This window comes from Stegostoma tigrinum, chromosome 1 (genome assembly GCF_030684315.1).
Source record: "Stegostoma tigrinum isolate sSteTig4 chromosome 1, sSteTig4.hap1, whole genome shotgun sequence".
Classification (NCBI taxonomy): domain Eukaryota; kingdom Metazoa; phylum Chordata; class Chondrichthyes; order Orectolobiformes; family Stegostomatidae; genus Stegostoma; species Stegostoma tigrinum.
In genome coordinates this window covers 38,489,473-38,508,849 of record NC_081354.1, presented here as the reverse complement: position 1 = coordinate 38,508,849, position 19,377 = coordinate 38,489,473, and the positions used below count along the sequence as shown (strand labels likewise).

The window sequence follows — 19,377 nt, the reverse complement described above, 5'->3', positions numbered from 1 at the left end:
GGAATTTGAAGTCACCCATGACAACAACCCTGTTACTTCTGCACCTTTCCAAAATCTGTCTCCCAATCTGTTCCTATTGAAGAGCCTATAAAAAACTCCCAGTAAAGTGACTGCTCCGTTTCTGTTTCTCACTTCCACCCATACTAAGTGGACAAACCCTTCTCCCTGACCTCCCTTTCTGCAGTTCTGATGCCATTCCTGATTAGCAATGCCAATCCCCCACCTCTTGCCTCCCTCCCCTATTTCTTTTGAAACATCTATACTGTGGAACATCCAACAGCCATTCCTGCCCTGGTATTATCCATGTCTCCATAATGGCCACATCGTTCCAGGTACTGATTCATGCTCCAAGTTCGTCACCCTTATTCCTGATACTACTTGCATTGAAGTGGACACACCTCAACCAGTCGTACTGACTGCCACTTTGCCCTATCGACTGCTTATCCTTCCTCTCAGATTCTCTGCATGCTTTATCTGCCTGTACACTGGCTTCCCCATCCTCTGATCTGTAGCTCCAGCTCCCATCCCCCTGCCAAACTAGTCTAAACCCTTCCGAAGAGCTCTAGCAAACCTCTTCCCCAGGATATTGATGTGCCTCCAGTTCAACCAGTCCTTCCTGTACAGGTCCCACTTTTCCAGAAGGTATCCCAACGATCCACAAATCTGAAGCCCTCCCTCTTGTACCAGCTCTGTAGCTACATGTTCAGCTGCGCTTGTTCTGTTTCTGGCCTCACTAGCCCGTAGCACCAGTAGTAACCCTGAGATAACTATTCTGCTCATCCTGGCTTTCAGCTTCTATTCTAACTCCCTGTAATCACTTCTCGGGTCCTCATCCAGTTTCCTGGCTATGTCATTGTACCAATGTGTACCACAATTTCTGGCTGCACTTCCTCCCCCTTAAGAATCCTGAAGGCTCAATCCAAGACATCCCTGATCCTGGCACCCAAGAGGTAGCATGCTATCTGGGAGTCTCACTCAGTGCCACAGAATTTCCTGTCTGTTCCCCTAACCATTTGAAGCTGCTATCACTATCACTGTCCTATTCTTCTCTTCTCCCCCCACCCCCCCACCCAACCTTTCACCTCTGAGCCACAGAGGAGGGTCAGTGCCAGAGACCTGGCTGCTATGTCTTACCCCTGGTAGGTCAACACACACCACCCCTGCCAAAAAAAGTATCCAAAGCGGTATATTTATTATTAAGGGAAATGGCCATGGGATGCTGCGCTGTCTGCCTATTCCCTTCCCCCAGCTAACTTTGTCCTGTAACTTAGGTGTGACCACCTCCCTATAATTCCTCTCTATCACCCCCTCTGCCTCCTGAATAATCTGGAGTTCATCCAGCTCCAGTTCCCTAATGTGGTCTGTGAGGAGCTGGAGCTAGAATTGGAGTTGGGTGCACTTTTCACAGGTGAAGTCAGAATGGACACTAGTAGTGACCCTTGCTTCCCACATCCTTCAAGCGGAGCATGTAACTGCCCTAGCTTCCATTCTGTTTACTCAAGATTGCCTGAAGAAAAAAAAATCTTACCTTTCCGAGCCTCCACAGTCATAATTTGGCTTAGAGGAGGATGAGTGGGAGACGCTACACGTATAGTGTTTCGGGGTGCAGACAATGCCAGAATATAATAGTTCACTTTCCGGCTCATGCGCTCGCCACTCCCGCCGCTCAAATGCAGAAAGCCGCTGACACATGAGGTTTTTTATAAGGAAAACCTTCCCTTCCTGGCTGCCCCCAGCCAACGCTCACCCCTCCTGCTCAAGTCAATAATTCCCTGCCTTTTCTTTGTACCCTGAAAAATCTATTTTATGAAGTATTCCCTTTTAGATCCATTAATTAGCTCGAAGTCTAACTTTCTTGAGCAGTACGTTTTACAAATTATTACTCTTTGTGCATGTGTTTTTCCTCTCTCAATGTGGAGTCCTTGTATTGGATTTGACTGCCATTTTTATGCTTCAAGATATTCAAACTTGATTAGATTTTCCCTTTTCATTTTCTCATCTTTTGAAAATATGAATTTATTGAATCTTAACATTGCAAGTGCTTTATTCCTGGGGTGTCTTATTGTAATGCTGTGTTCTGTTGTCACCTGTCCCAGTGTTAGGGAAGTTTATTTGCTGTTGTGATTAGATTTTCAAATTTTTTTATTCTTATTTCTCTCCCTAACTCCAGATTCTTTTCAGCATTGATAACAGCTGTGCTCACATATCACCTAGCTTGGGTTCCCACAGTTATGCCAAATGACCACCCTCCTCTAAAGGCGTTTTATGAGAAACATGCATCCCAGAATGTGGACCTGTTGGGAAAATCACATCCATATAATCCTCTTTGGGCACAACTTGGTAAGATTAATTGATCTGTTTCACATTTGAATAATTTGGTGGTATTAGAACTATTTTTGCAGATGGGTGGTGAAGATGAATCTTCACCCTTTTGATAAAATAATGAACTGTTTCAATTGAAAGGAAGGCATGTACAGTGAAGAAGGGATTTGTTGTGGAATGCTGTATTAAGATGACTGTTTCTCATTAACAGCTGGGAAATATTTATCACAATCCATTCAAAGAAATCTCTCTACACAATAGGATATACCCCCTGTCGAAGAGCATTAAGCTTATGTTAGACGTGGAATTCAATCTTCATGAAACTCCATTGGCACAATTATTAGCTGTTCTCCTGTGGTATTCATGCTAACAGGCTAGTCTACTTTGAACTGGAGGGCAGCAAGTAGAGGGTAGGTTAGAATTTGAAAATTAAAAATGTTGAACCAATAACTACAGATTGCACTATTTAATAAGATGTGGGAGCTGAGATAGACAATGGCTATTGTGTTACTTTTATCTGGACATGATTTCTGCATTAAAGTTGTATATGAAGATTTTCTGCTCATAAAATTTAGATGCTTTTACATGTTTGTCATCAAAATATACCATTCATAGATCATGTGTTTTCCTATTTTTGTCTTATCCACGCAACCCATTTCTAAATATTGTCTGTGGTTGTGTTTTGGCACCCATATGGTTGTGAATAGAGTAACACTGCTTATTTTGGAGTCTGTTTCATCGAATAGTAATTGGTATTGTGCAGATGGCTATTTGGCTTATTGTGTATGTACCACCTCTCCAGTTATGGCATTTAATGCCATTTGCCTCCCTGTTCCCTGTAACTCTGCATATTGAATGTTCACATAAATAGAAATAATTCTCTCAAATACCTTGATTACACATGCCTTCATCACACTTTTCAAGTGGAGTATTTCAAGTGTGAATCATTCATTGTTAGAGAACATAAGTTATTGCATCACACTACTTCTGCAAATCCCTTTCAAATGGCTGATGTCTCAGTTTTCATTCATTTTGGGTGAAATCAGTTTCTCCCTGTATACCGTATCTAGACTTCCTGTGGTTTTGAAAATTTCTATCATATCTCCTCTTAGCCTTTTCCTGTCCAAGGGGAAACAGCCCCATCTCCTCCAGTCTATTTTCATAATTGAATTTTATCATCCCTGGGATTATTCTTAAACCTCTTGGTCACTGTTCAATGTATTACCATTCTTTCTTCCTATAGTGTGGTGTCAGAACTGTACATACTCCAGTTGAGACTGACAAGTATCTTGTATGGTTCAACACAACTTCTCTGCTCTTGTACCTTGGCATTAATAATATCTAGGAAACTGTATGCTTTAACTCCTCAGCATCAGTTCTGTCACTTCTAAGAATGTACGCACACCCGTACTGGAATGTGACTGTGTTTTTAAGAAGTACAGTTTTTAGTTTATACTGTCAGTCCGTATTCTTTTACCACTTCTCTATATTGAATTTCATCTGCCTATTTGCCCACTCCACCAATTATCAATGTCCTTTCAAAGTCCATTCTTAGCTTACACTTCTCCCAAATGTTGGCGTTCTTACCTGCACTCAAAGATCTAGATTTTATATATATATATTGACCCCGAAGATCTCAACTATAAACTTTCTTCCAGAATGAAAAATATTTATTAATCGTTACAGTTTCCTATTACTCACTTTTGTTCCACATCTGCCTCAGACTCATTTACTTTGAGCTGCAATATTTCTCAAGCCTATGTGACACTGTATCAAATACCTTTTGGAAATGCATGTGCACCACATCCGCATTATACTCTACCTTGTTTGGAAAACTTCAGCGAGTTAATTATATCGTGGTTTTCCCTTCAGAAAACCATGCTTGCTCTTCTAACTACTTTATTTATCTGTGTGACTTAATTCTATTCCAAATTTTTGTTTCCAAAAGTTTCCCCACTTTTGAAGCTGAATTGTGTTCTGAAGTCATTGAGTGGATCCTACCTTTTTGAACAATGACTTGCTTGCAGTTCTTGTCTCCTGGCGTCATGCTCCAAGTCCACACTGTCAGTGAACAGTGTTTACATTGTCGCAATTCGGATAGCTTTTAATTCCAGATTTTTGTTGAATTTGAATTCCATTAGTTTCCATAATGCGATTTGAATCCGTGTGTAGGTCTTGGAACTCCTAGCCCTTTAATGTTACTGCCATGTCACGGTTTGTCCTTCAGTGTCATAGAGTGCATCTTATCTGCATTAAGTATCTGGTCAACTTTTATGTACCACAGCTTATCCATTATTTCTGTCTTATTTTTCAGCCCTTCTAATGAGGATTTCCTCCTCTGACATTGTAATTTGTGATGTCTAATTCCTTGATTTTAAAAACCCACCCACAATATTAAATTAATGTTATATCCCCTACCTCCACATGCAGGTTATTTGGATTGCTCATTGTTCATACTCCTTCCTCTTTTGACTGCCCTTTTTATGATATATCTGCAAAGGCTTTGTGATTCCTGGTTGTTAGTCTCTTTTCATAACTCCAAACGGCAATCTATGCCTTTAAATCATTCATCTTATTTACCTTTGCATTCACATGTGCTGTGCAAGCCTAATTTAGAATTCTTTTAATTTCTCCCTTACTTCAGATTCACCTATTTATTTGCAATTCTGTCTTCCAGTGCTATCTGTCTCTCTGGATTTTGTGCATCCTGATATTCCTTTCCAATATTTCTCCTGGTTCCCATACTCCTCCAGATTTAGTTTTAAGCTTCCCCACAAGAGTTCAGTATGCCCCTATGAAGAAGCTGATTTGATGGGTGACAAAAATCCAGCTTTGTTTTCATACGTCCAGGTGACCTAAAATTTATGAAGTGCTTTGCATGGCATCAGGTCATTCCAAAATCTTCATTAGCAATGAATTATTTTGGTCTATAATCATCAGTGATGTGGATGATAGACCAGCCAATGTATACACAGTGAGGTTGCTCAAAAACAGGAATGAGAAAAATGAACAGTTAATCTGTTCTTTTGTGGGCATCCATTGGCCAAAACGCAGGAGAACTTATTGTGTATGTTTTGAGTAGTGTATGGCATTCCAGAACAAGGTTCATTTTCCATAAGATTTTAATATTTTTAAAGTACCTGAGAATATTCTGTTATTTATAGCTGTTACTAATTCTGTGCCTTTCTTTCAAGGTGATTTGTATGGAGCTATTGGTTCTCCGGTGAGGCTCACCAGGACTGTTGTAGTTGGGAAGCGTAAAGAACTTGTTGAACGCCTACTTTTTGTCCTTAGCTACTTTATACGGTGCTCAGATCTTCAAGAAAACCAGCTAATGTGCAAAGGGAAACTGTCAGATGGTGAGAATGTTCAAGTAGGAACCAAGTTCTCCACTGCACTAGAGAAGGGAGAAGTGGAAGAATCAGAATATGTAGTTGTCACTGTTCATAAGAATGACCCTATTGTTGTGACTTCATTTCAATCTTCAACCAATGTTGGGAAAGAAAATATGATGGCTGTAGATAAATCGATACAACTAGATTTCACATCTGAAGCAGTTAGTAGCAGAAGGCCTGAATCTGATAGCTATGAAAGGTGTACTTCTGGACAGTACAATGAACCCCCTTCAGTTATGAATGGAGCCAAATTTGATGCTGCTAACACTTGCACAGAAATCACAATGCTGATTCCAGAAAATGCAAAAGAAACTGTAACGACTGTGAAAGAGTCTGCGCAGTGTACTACAGAAATACAAATACTTGGGCATGAAGCATTTGGATTAACTGATAGACCTACTCATTCTGCATCACCAACTGCAGGAAAGCTGGTGAGCAGTCCACCAGTGAAAATGGCTAAAGCCGCTTCTGGAATGAAGTGCCCAGACAGGTTTCCTCAAAGGACCCCACACCTGCAGGATAGAGTGCTGTTTCAGATTGGGTGTTCACTGTCACCTGACTCTGATATTGAAACTAGAAGACAAGAAATGGAAGAACAGGTGGAACAATTCAGGAACCACCAAGGTGGAAAAAGTAACAGTAATCAACTGCAAGAAGACATCGACTTGTCAAAAATAGACACTGTAGATCAACCCACTGAAGCTGTAGGAAGGAGGCAGGAGAAGCAGAACCGTTATTGTGAGAGAGATCCTTTTTCTGAAGGAAACACAAGTATCTTTGAACATTTCACTGAAGACAGTGGCACTGCAGCAAGCAAAGTAGCTGAGCTGTCTAACCAGGTTTCTGGTACCTCCGTTGCAAAGGAAATGGTCAAATTATTTGTGTGCTCAAATAGAGAAAGCACCACCCCCAACACAGCAGCCGTAAGAACTTCATGCTGTCACAATTTTGAAATGCCTCCACTTGAATTAGTGGATGCTAATTCTGCAAGTCAGAATTACGGGGACAGAGCCTCTACTGGCGGCATCCCTGGGACGGAGGATGATTCTGGGAAGAATGTTACCTTGAGGATAGATGGTGACATTCCCAGGAATGAAAGTTCTGACAGTGCTCTTGGAGACAGTGATGATGAGGCTGTAACCCATGATTCATCGAAGCAAGGACTAGAGCGTTTTAATGAGAGGCGAGATACCATGGAAGAGCTTGAACTTTCAACACCAAGGCAAGTAAGAGCATGGTTACTAAAGATTGGCTGGAAGAAAATGTCCTCCTGTGGTAGATTTGGTCAAGTTTCTTTGTTATGACCCCTTTTATAATCCCCACACCCAGTCCCTTCCCTAAATTAAATAACCTAATCTGTACTGTCTTGGATTACAGTTCAGGAGCGTACACTTGATGTGGCAGACAACTGCCAGTTTCCAAGAAGTCATGGCTGTAACTTGAGAGACTTTGAGCAAAAGCTAGGAACACCAGAAACAGAATAAGTCATTTAGCCACTTGATTGTCATTCAATGGAATTATTACCAACCTATTATCTGATACCATAGACTCTTCTTTACCAATATTCTTAATGTCTTTTGTTGAGTTTAAAGCTGAGATTAATGCATTTCCCTTAACAATTGAACTGACATCAGTTGCTGTTTTTAAGGAAAAAAAGTATATCTTTTTGTGTAGAAGTATTTCCTAACTTAGGTGTGCCTGTTATTTTTAGGCTATATTCCCTGATCTAACATTGGCATCCAGTGGAATTATTTTTAAACTATCCATCCTGTCACTTACTCTTAATATCTCTCAAAACACGAGTGCAATCATATCATCATCGGGAGTCATTATTGTGCCAATTTGAGTAATTGCCGTCTGTCCCTACTATTAGTACAGTTCAGTCCATTCCCTAACTAGATCAATTAATCCTCCATTGCAATAACCCTACCTTCTAGTTCCACCTCTTGGGAGGGATTCACATCAAATGCCTTAAGAAATTGAAATTTAAATATAAATACATATTCCACTCTTGGAATCTAGTAGAGTAGGGCACAGTTTTTAAAAAGTGATCTCTCCATTTAAGTATTTAGAATTCTGTTTGCCAGGGAACGATGTAGACTGTTCATTTAATATATTCAAAGCAGAGCTAGATTCTTGATCTCCAAGGAAGTCTGGGGTTGTGTGTAATGTTAACAAGATATCAAATCTGTCTTGACTTTATTGAATGGCAAAACATGTTCAGTGGTCTGAACGGCCCACCTGTTGCTTTGAAACTTTTGCAATCATGTGCGCACATAAAGTCTTAGTCACCGTCTTAACCTGCTTTGTGAGGCACAACCAACATTTTGCATTCTACAATGACACTGTTAAGCTCACTTTTCACTATCCTTAGCTATAGATGTTAAGGTTAGGCTAACTGACATTATAAGTCTTGTACTGTCTTTTCTGTCACCTTCCTGGAATGGAAGTCATGTGCAATTTTTCAAATTTATGGAAGGTTTCCTGAATTGAGAGGTTCTTGCTATCTGTTTTGTCACCCTTTTGTTTGTACTTCTCCCATCCAGTAAGATCAATGCTGCTTCATTTAGTTTTATATTGTGCCTTAACTCTTTCAACATCCATTGTTTTCTGTGGTACCTAGATCTCATGCCTGCCCCCCCCCCCCCCCCCCCCCCCCCCCCACCCTGAGCAAAACTGGTTTAATATTACCTCTTTTGAATATAGCTATTTGGTCTTCTATTAAATTAACCATTAGTATATTTATGATATGGTTTACTGTTAGTCTCCGGTTTCATTTCATTTAAAGTCACCCTTGTCGAGTGTTGAATTATCGATGGTATTATGTCACTATTGGTTAAACGCCTATACACAGGTTGTTAACACAACCTATGGCCTTTACATGTTTTATCTAATTGAGCCAACAAGGGATCAAACCAAAGATCTGTTGCTTTCTGACTTTGCCTGCTTAGCCTAGTATACATAGAACACAATATTCCTCATTACTCCAATCTTCTTTTGCTTACATGCATTTTGCATTAATCCAGTCTGCAATATCAAGGTGCCTTTGGAAAACAGCACAGTTTCACCTGCCTGCTTGCTTTTTAGTTCATTATTTTTGGTTTCAACTTAAACTTGATGAAACATCTAAGCATCCTGTAATTAATTTATTCCTTTGTATCCTTAAGTCCTGTGAACAAGAAGGTTCCAGACTTGATTTCCAGATTCTTACATGGCTGACCTCAGGTGCAGTAATTAATCCATTGATATAGAGGAAAAAGAAAAATCATCCTTTGCTGATTATTGCTTAGTGTTTGTTTAAATGTATACACGTGGACATTGGATGAGTAGTAGATACAGCTGTGCTGTGACATTCTATAGGAGTGAAAAGGTGGTGACATTTGGGGAACTTATGAGTAGTAACCACTTGAACTTATCTTTGGAAGATGTGCCTTTGAAAAAGACAGATATTCAAAATTGCGTAAAGAAAGCCATCTGAATAAAAAAAAATTGTTACAAAATGGACATGGTAAATGTTAAAGAAGGCTGTTTCTGTATATTAGGATAAGTGTACAGGGCTATTATGTCGATCCATATGTGCAAATATGTAACTATAAAATACAAATTTTTTTCCCTGTGGTTGTGTTACAGCATCAAATTGAGCAGTAGATCAACTATCAATAATTTTGGAAAATCTTTGTTTGGTGGATACTGTTCTCGATATGTTCCAGACTTAGTCTTACATGGAACTTGCTCTGATGAGAAACTGAAAGAGTGCTTAATGGCGGATTTAGCTCATGCTGTGCAGGTAAGTGTTTTGATGTAATATCACTGACAAATTTAGTTTTAGCATCTTCTGTCAGCATATTGTGTTCTTTAGGTTTTATGAAGCACCTCCATAATTTCTGGAAGGAGGAGGTTACCCACATCAAAATACAAAACCATTTGAGACAAAACATAAACATTTTAAAATTTTGCATCTGTAGTCTAAAACAGGGGATCAAAAGTAGAATTGGTCCAAAGGCTAACTTTCAGATGTGCTTAAAATGTAACAGGGAAAAGTGACAAATCTGTTAGTGTGTGTGTATAATATATACACATTCATCCATACGTTCTTGTCCAATAAAACAACTTTCGATGCCTGAATTGCTAATTTGTTGCTCAGAGCCAGTCCTCTCTATCCAGCCACCAGACATGCTGCAAGGCTGAGCTCTGGCATCCAGTGATTCCCTAGCTACAACATCAAAAAGGGAAGAGCATCCTGCTATCTTCTCAGAAATTCTGTTCACTTCTCATTTCAGCTTCAGGCAAAAACTGGCATGTTTCAAACACGCTTGTGCTTTTTAGAGCACATGATGCATTCAGTGCCAAACAGGTTATTGTCTTAACACTTGGATTATGATCAATTCAATTCAAGACAATCAACTTCAAAGTTGACTGGATTTGTTGAGCGCACAGAGCTTGCCAGCAGAATCTTTTGGGTATGAACTTAGGCTCTGTATAATTTGCACCAATATTTGTGTATGTGTGGGCAGGAGGTAGAGTTGGTTGGCATTGGAAGACATTTTCAGCCAGCCAAGTCGAGGAGCTAATTGATTTGGAAATGTTTTGACATGAGGGTCTTTCAACTAGCAAATTAGATCACCTTCGGAACAACGTCAGGCGGTGAAGAAATTAAACTAAGCTGACTTTAGCTTTCGCAGATAATCATAACCTCAGATTTTTGATGTTCTGTTGGCAGGCACCTGACATTTTATAGCATTCCCTCAATTTTGAATGGAGTTTAATCATGTGTTGTTCTCCAGCAGCTTATCATGGTCAAAGCATTCAATACTTTTATGAATTCTTTGCCTTTTTCACTTTAGCACCCTGTTTTAGATGAGCCTATTGCAGAATCTGTCTGCATTATTGCGGACACGGACAAGTGTTCAGTGCAAGTGGCTACAAACCAGAAGAAAGTGATGGATAGCAAGTTGGGTAAAGAGGTGTTGGTCTCTAACCTGATTTCCTCCTTGCTGCAATCAATTCTCCAACTTCACAAACTGAAACTCCCATCTGATTATGTAAGTAAAAAGTTATGTCTGTCTTTTATTTTTGTCCACACTACTTTCTGACCACATGTCTAACCAGGTGGTGTCCATTGTGCAATATGAAACGAATCTTCAGGAGACCCAAGGGCCCAACCAGGGTTAGATTACTTTTAAGTATATAATTGTTGCTCCATCTGAGTTGGATGCTAAATTTTAAAAAAAGACAACAGGGGCATTAATCTCTAAGTCACGACCTGAGCTGTATGAAAATTCTGCGTAGAAGCAGACAGGTCTGAGAATTAGCATGTGCTTAAAGGAAGGCATGATTGTTCAGTGGTTGGCACTTCTGCCTCACACAGCACCATTGTTTGATTCCACCCTCAGGTGATGCTGTGGAGTTTACGAATTTCACCTTTGTGCCTCCCCAAACAGCCCAAGATGTGCTGGCTAGGTGCAGTGGCCATGCTAAATTGCCCATAGTATCCAGGGATGTGCCGGTTAGTCATGCAGAGATAGTCTGGGTGGTAAGCTCTTCAGAGAGTCGGTGTGGACTTAATGGGTTGAACAGCCTACTTCCTGCCTTTAGGTACTCAATAACTGTTGGAAAGAGGAGCTAAGTAGACGCCATTAAAATTATTGGGAGAAGTCAACAAAATGGCTTTGGTAACCTAAACGTAAACAATACCCAGCAAAATGAGCCGACAAGAGAGTAAAGTAAGGGGAGATGTTGATGGCAAATCGTTATGCAATGACAGGTTTTTTTGTTTAAATTAATCGTGAAATGGAAGGAAAACTTCTTAAAAAATAAGTTATCTAAAGAGCAATGTTCTGAACCATGGTACGACAATCACAACCTGTAATCCCATAAAGTGGAACACATGAGCTTTCACTGAGACCCGGATCCCGTTCTACTGACTTAGCCTACTTCGGAGTGACCTCCAACTATTCAATTGCAGGAACCATTGCATCTCTCACCCTGACTTCAAGTATCGACTTCACTTCAGAAAGAGTCGTGAAGTATGTCAGGCCTGCAAAAATGCTGGAGATTGTCACCATCACCATCTTTAATAACTTTACCTGATTTTCCATAAATAACTTTCAGGAATAATTGTGATAAACTAACCACTGTCTTCTTTAAAGAATAAAGATGTGTTACTGGTTATTTCTAAATTGAAATGCTGCACAATCAAAAGGTCAGTGTATATGAGCTTATATGAATTCTTAGTTCATGGACCACTTCTCATGTGATCATGGCACTACTAAAGTAATGAAGAAAATAAAGTCTATAAACAAAAGAAAAATTAATAACCAACATGGACTTCAAAAATGAAAATCTTGTTTGACTAATATTATTGAATGAACCGAGTAAGCTGAGGTAGTAGACAATGATAATGTAATAACTGTCCTAAACCTTTGTATTCAAAAGATCTCCAATAAGGTGCTCCCTAATAGTCATGTTAGGACAAGTGACAATAGATGTGTTTCAACAAAGAAGAATGAAGTGTAGTTCTTCAGAATAGAAGGCAGGAAATGGCATTCCACGTGATTAGTGCCAGGATAATTGCTATTCACAATTGATCTCAATTATTTGGACTCTGCAATCAAAAACACAATTTCTGAATTTGCAGTGGCTGATTTAAAAACTATAATAAATGGGAGAAGAGAATAGGATTGTATTAAAATAGACTAGAGGATGCTCAAGAAGAGCATAAATTTTGATATCCAGGAAGGACAGACAAGAATGCAAAGGATGTAGAGTTGTGCTAATAATGGATGTGGTCAGTACATTACAAAGCAGGGAATCTCTGATCCGAACAACAGTGTACAAACCATTTGCATGGCACTGAAACAGCAAGGCACAGGCATTGGTGGTTTATCAAAACTGTAACCAAATAGTGGTAGTGTCAAGCATGAGATTAATCGATTAATGAGGAGCGTGTCACATGAGCAACACAGTAATCATGGGTGATAGCCATCTGCATATAGACTGGGTAAATGAATTGAACACAAGTTGTAGAGTTCAGGTGTCTGGAATGTGTTACGGCTGGTATTCTGATGTTCAGGAACTGACTAGTAGTTGGGCCGTTTTGGGTCTAGTATTATGTAATGAAAATTGGCCAATTTAATTTAGTTGTAAAAGAACATTTAGGGACAAATGAACAATACAATGAATTTTACAGTTCTTTTGAAGTGAGGTAATTCAGTCAGAAATAAAGGTGAAATTTGAATGAGGAAAATTTGAAGGCATGAGGCACAAATTGACTCAGATTGGGAAAGTAAAAGGCATGACTTAAATAAGCAGTGATGTTAAAGAACTGTTGCAACGTTTTCACACCTTTTAAAATGTATAATTGTTGTCTACCATACATGACAAAGGAAGCTAAGGGTTATGAGTAACAGGAAAAACCATTTGGCAGAAACAGTACTGAGTTGGTGAATTGGAAGGATTTTAGAATGTAGCAGCGGAAGACCAAGGAATTGTTAAGTCAGGGGTGCGTAAATTAAGAATGAATTCTAGTTTTTAAAAAAAAAATTATACTGTAGAATCATCTGTAGGTTAAGGAACTATTTAGCTAAGACTTGCAATAGTAAATAGAGAAATGATAGAGGGACTAAATGATTACTTGCACCTTCCTCAGCGAAAACAAGCAATCTCCCAGAATTATGAAGTGACTAGGGAGAATGAGGAGTTACAGCAAATTAGTACTAATAAGATTGTACAGAAGCAATTAATGGAACTGAAAGTTAAGTCCCCAGAATATATAGACTATATCCCAGATTATTGAATGACTACCCCTTCATCTACCTCAATGTGTTGATGATCTTCCAAAATTCTCTAGATTCTGGATTCCTGCAAACAGCAACTAGCAGTTGTTGCCCCTTCTACTTGAGGGAGAGATCATCAGTCATAGGGAAAATACTATATAAATGATTTGATAAATGGACACTGGGATAATAATTGTGGGCAGAGTCAGCATGGATTTGCAAATGAGAAATTCTAGTTTGAAGAAATTGCAGACAAATTGACAGTGGATCTAGTATACTTGAATTTTGGAAAGGGTTTTGACAAAATATTGTCCAGGTTTAGCAAAATTAAACTACATGGAATGGAAAGTGTAATGTACTTGCATGGATTAAAGATTGGCTAACAGGCAGAAAACAATAAATTAAGCAAGTTATTCTGATGTTGGTAGGCTGTAACTTGTGTGGTACTGCACAAGTGGGCATGTGTTAGGCAGATGTTAAGCACCATCAGGAAGATTTGGACAGGTTTGATGGTGAGCAAAAACATGGCAGCTGTGAAGTAATGTACAAAAATGTCACGTTATCCACTTTGGTAGGGGGAATAGATGTTCAGAGTATTTCTCAAATGGTAAGATGTGGGGAATGGTAGAGATAGGAAGGGACCTAGCTATCCTTGTCAATAAGCCACTGAAGGCTTAACATGCAGGTGCAGTGAGCAGTTAAGAAAGTTAAAGGAATGGTATCCTTATCATAAGAATTTAAGTGTGGGAATGGGTAGAATCAGACACAGCATCCCTTTACAAAAGGGCAATCATGCTTGACAAATCTACTGGAACTCTTCAAGGATGTAATTCATAAAGTTGAGCCGGGCAGCGGGAATCTAGTGGATAAGGTTTGTTTGGACTTTGACAAGGCTTTCAACACAGGCCCACATAAGAGAGTAATGTATAAAATGAAAGCTCATTTGATTTGAGAGTGGCGTATTGAGACAGAAAATTGATAATTCAACAAGAGTAAAAATAAAAGGGCCTTTTTGAATGGCAGGCAGCGATTAATGGGTTACTCCAGGGATTAGTGCTAGGACCCCAACTGTTTGCAATGTATGTTAATGATTTGAATGAGGAAGCTAAATGTGATACCTCAAAATTTCCAGTGACAAAGCTGGGTGGGTGACCTGCGAAGAAGAAAGTGATACTGCAGTGTGTTTTGAACAGGCTGTGGGTGAATGCATGCTGGATGCAATATCATGTGGAAAAATGAGAGATTATCTACTTTGGTAACAAAAATAGGAAGGCAGATTATTATTTGGCTGTAATTAGAGAGAGGTGAATGGTCAATGAGATCTAGGTGTCCTCCAGCACTAAATGCTGGAAATACATGTGCAGGCCCAGTAGACAGTAAAGAAGACAAGCTGTGTTAGCCTTTGTCGTGAGAGGATATGAGTACGGGAACAAGGATGTGTTTTGCTGCAGTTTTACAGGGCATTAGTGAGGCAACAACTGGAATATTTTGTGCAGTTTCAGTTCCCTTGTGAAGGAAGAATGTTCTTACAATGGAAGTAGCATGGCGAAGGCTTACCAAATTGACTCCTGGGATAGCAGGACAGACTTGAGAGATTTAGTTAGGATTGTAGTCACTGGAATTTACTGAGGGGTATCTCATAGAAACCTATAAGATTACGTGCAGGAAGTATGTTCTCGGTGGGGGAGTCATAGTTTAAGGATAAGAGGTATACACTTATGGCAGAGATGAGAAATCTCTTCCGATTGGGGAGTCTGAGTAATTCAGTATCATAAAGTGGTTGAAGCTGAAATAGTGCCTTCAAGAAGAAAGTTGATCCAGTTCTTATGGCTAAAGGGATCAAGAGATACTGGAGGAGGGTGGGATCAGAGGATTGAGCTTGATGATCAACTATGGTTAATTCAATGGCAGATCAGGCTCAAGGGGTCAAACGGCCTACTCCTATCTATGTTTCGATGTTATTTGATAGTTGGTCATGTAGGTTTTCAAATGTGTGGAAACCTACATCTGCTCTGGTCATATCAAAAGTATTCTCCTTGCCCCCACCCACCCCCAAACCTTAAATCACTTTGTTTATAAAGGCACTTTTAATATTTATCGACTTTTTACTCAATTTCTCATGATAAATGTTTGGATGAATTTCACATCATTGTGTTTTGGAATAGGTTAAGCAGTTTTGGTGTTTTTTTTTTCTTTTTTTTCAGTGCGTAATCCATCTTGAGGATAGACTTCAAGAGCTGTATTTTAAAAGCAAGATGCTATCCGAATACCTGAAAGGCCACACCAGAGTGCATGTAAAAGAACTGGGAGTGGTGCTGGGGTAAATTGGAATCTTGAAACTTAACTGAATATTTTACTAGTTGTTTTCAAACATGTGCTTTCAGTAGTTTTCACTAAAGTTCCCAAAGTTATGGCACACTATTTTGTAAAATTATCCATATACTGTGACTGAATTTTACATTGTTTAAAATTGTGTACCTTAATAACTTTTCTGTTTTTACACTGGCTCTTTTCAGAGGTACATATAGTCATGGAAGTATTTATGGCACAGATGGGCTGTTTAGTTCAAGTCAGTGCTAGGTCCCCATGGACTAATTCAGTCAATCCCATTTTCTTTTAAAACCACTCTCCACCCCCATCCCACTGTCCCCACTCCTCCTCCCAAGTGCAAATCCTGTTTGCTTTTGAAGGCATTTACAAGTTTTGTTTTTTTAACAAGACTTTTTTCAAATTCTTGGTTTTGTGTAAAAAAAAAAATTGTCCTGCTCTTGGTCATTGCTTCATAAATGTGACCTGTCGCAGATATAGTGTCAAAATTTGGAACTGATCTTTTGAAACAGCATCGCTTCAGGGATAATGTTGGTGGGAGAACTTGATTTTTTGTTTTGTTTTGAATCTACATTTCTATTTATGATTTTCCATTTTTTTTTTAGAGTTTTTAAATGATCCCAGAAACTTTACCTTGAGAAAAGATGATAGGTTCCTTAATCAACCTGAGGCAGAGAGGCAACTTAGATTTGAGTTTACCAAAATGGTTCATTTAAAACTGGTCCAAATGGGTGATCCTGATTCTGGTGCATGAGAATAGAAGATAATAGAATTTTCTGGCCAACCCAGCCTCCAGTTGGCCTCACTTGATTAAAATGACTACAGTACTACAAGGGTTTTTTTGTAAATTGTAAACAAAGGACACTTTTTGTTCTTTATATAAACAAACTGATTTTGGGGAGAACTGGCTACTAGAGGTAGCTTGTATGTTATTTATTATTTAAGGCTGCTGTTTGAGATGCCATTCATATAACACTCGCACTTGAGCATTGTACTTGAGGTTTTGTATTTTCTTTCTGACTTGTAGCAGAGTGAGTTTTTTTTTATCCTGTATGTTGTTCACAGCAACTTAGTTCTTCTTTTTTTACAGGATTGAATCGAATGATTTACCTCTGTTGGCAGCTATAGCAAGTACTCATTCTCCATATGTTGCTCAAATACTCTTATAAGCTAAATACTCAGAACAGCCTTTGCGAGAAAGGACTTAAAAATCAAACTGAGCACATCAGACAGCACTGAATTGGTAAACTTCAAGCACGTGGTTACAAGTAGCATGTAAAATGACGACTGGTTGTGCTGCAGTGTACATTCAGTAATTTTTTATAATGTAGACGTTCTGTCATTTTTCAGAATTTCTGAAAAATATGTTCATATCAATGAAGTTTTAATGAGAAGTGGCTATGATTTTTAACAGAACTTAACGAACTCTTTCAAATCCTTCAAACATAAGGGTGACAACTAAAGCATCTATTTTGTAAGAAACTGACCAGACTCACATGCCATCTTGAATGTTGGCTTCTGTGATGTTTTGACTTTTGAGTCACTTTATCAATTGCCTTAACCGATATGTAATTGAGTATTACAAAAAACATTCCTATTCAAAAAATATGAAATTGCATCTATTGATTTTACATTTTTGAATTGCAAGGATACTGTACAATCCTGTGCAAAGCACAGCAAAAAACTCCAATTTAGCAGTTTACTTTGTACAAAGATTTGACAATTGAGTCTAGCTGTCTGTTCAACTTTAAAGGGACAAAGTAGGCAGAAATATATTAAAAATTTTTATGGAGTATCTTCCTTAAATGAGTGTTGTTTACAATGATTTCTAAGCTTCTGCAAGATAGCATTTTTCAGTTAAACAGCTTACAGTACATGAATAGTGGGGCTAGTCTTGTGATCTCAGCTTTGTACAAATATAGACTCTGCCCTTTTGCATTTAATTAATAACCATATTAGTGATGACCAACAGAGTTGTGTTAAATAACTTTCAGACTGACTTTAATGGAGAAATCTAAAATGTTGAATGATAGGATTATTGAAAATTAGGATTCATGGTTGTGGGGCATACTGTATTTTGGTTGTGTAAATGCATATGGTACAATCTCTGCTAGTAAGAACTGTATAGAGACTGTGTTTCGGTCATAAATCTAATGGCAGTAATGAATTTCAAAACCTGATGAGAAAATGTTCCATTTAAAAGCTACAAATAATTATATTGATGAGTATCCCAGAATGTGCTGCAACTTCACCCAGTGGTTGGGGCAGGAAATGTTTTACATTATACTCAGCTAATAGTATTTTGTGTGGAACCAGATAGTCAGCTCAATGATGGGTTGCCTTTTTGAATTAGTGCACAGGAGACCTTAGAAATAATCCTTCTGCCATTGATTTCCACACAAAACAGTCAAGTTTCCTAGCTGGTACGTAAGTTGACTTCATTGGCTGGAGAAATTTCATGAATAATTTAACTGTTCCTTTTCCCAACTTCAGCCTTTGCTAAAGCAGCATTCATCCATTGAGGTTATTACTTTACGTGTGACCTGTTTACATGTGACAGAGCTGCTGTTTTGCTTTTATTTTCATTTTAATGCTGAACAAACTGGGCAGGGCTTCTGTTAAGAGAATTTGAATTTAAGCATATTGGTGATTTGCCACTAGAAAGGATCATGTTTTATAAACCTAAGATTATGAAGTGGGAAAGTAATGAAATCCACTATGAACATATTTCTGCAGTTTGATGCTCATCTTGCATGCTTTCAATGAAATTAGGGGCTTGATGCTATATTTCAGTTTGTTTTCTAGTTTTGATTTTAAATTAAATTTCTGATAAATAGTATACTCAAGCATGCAAATATTTTTATGATTAGACATAATTATTTGGAAGGAAGTGGATATTAACTGTATGTAAGCTTTGTCCTTAAACTTTTAACTGTTGTAGAGCCTGAAATTTATGCCACTTTTTGAAGGCAGCGTACCATTTGATTTTCTTGCCACAAAAGGTTACATGTTACTGATAGCTGCATGTTTAACATTCGTGGCATCGATCAAACTTATCTAATTTAATATATTCCAACTTTTTAAATTTTAGTTTATTCTCATCACCCATTCCTATGAAACCCACTACACCAAACACAGAAACTAAATTGTGTAAGACAAAAATAGAAACTACTGGAAAAGTTCAACAGGTCTGGCAGCATCTGTGGAGAGAACGCAGTTAACATTTTGGGTGAAGTGACCCTTCTGCAGAACTGTTTTGAGGAAGGGTCAGTTGACCTAAAACGTTGACTGATTTCTCTCCACAGAAGCTGCACAACCTGCTGAGCATTTCCAGTAATTTCTATTTTTGTCTTTGACTCAACATCTGCAGTCCTTTTCAGTTTTTGTTATTCAGCTTCATGCATGTATGCATCAAGACAGTGAGAAATATTAACAAGCATGTATGTTACCATCATCCACAGAATCAGATGATGTCTGGTTGTTATTCAAATACTCTGATATCTACATAGTTCTGCTAATCCACGAATGTATGTATGAAAGAATTAGTTCAAAACCTA

At 38.5% G+C, this 19,377-nt stretch overlaps 1 protein-coding gene across 6 annotated transcripts in view; it reads left to right on the top strand.

Annotated features, from left to right (window-relative positions):
* The window catches only part of LOC125451780 (folliculin-interacting protein 2-like), a 102,306-nt gene extending 83,258 nt beyond the window's left edge, over positions 1 to 19,048 (top strand). For 5 of the 6 annotated variants that reach the window (XM_059644788.1, XM_048529365.2, XM_048529347.2 and 2 more), the window contains 6 exons: positions 2,171 to 2,340; positions 5,517 to 6,939; positions 9,348 to 9,504; positions 10,562 to 10,759; positions 15,697 to 15,812; positions 16,911 to 19,048. In XM_059644788.1, coding sequence (XP_059500771.1) covers positions 2,171 to 2,340; positions 5,517 to 6,939; positions 9,348 to 9,504; positions 10,562 to 10,759; positions 15,697 to 15,812; positions 16,911 to 16,989 — 2,143 coding nt within the window. In that variant the 3' untranslated portion in view covers positions 16,990 to 19,048. The remainder of the gene's footprint in view (positions 1 to 2,170; positions 2,341 to 5,516; positions 6,940 to 9,347; positions 9,505 to 10,561; positions 10,760 to 15,696; positions 15,813 to 16,910) is intronic. The other variant, XM_048529374.2, reaches the window with a different exon arrangement.
* The last annotated feature ends 329 nt before the right edge of the window (positions 19,049 to 19,377 follow it).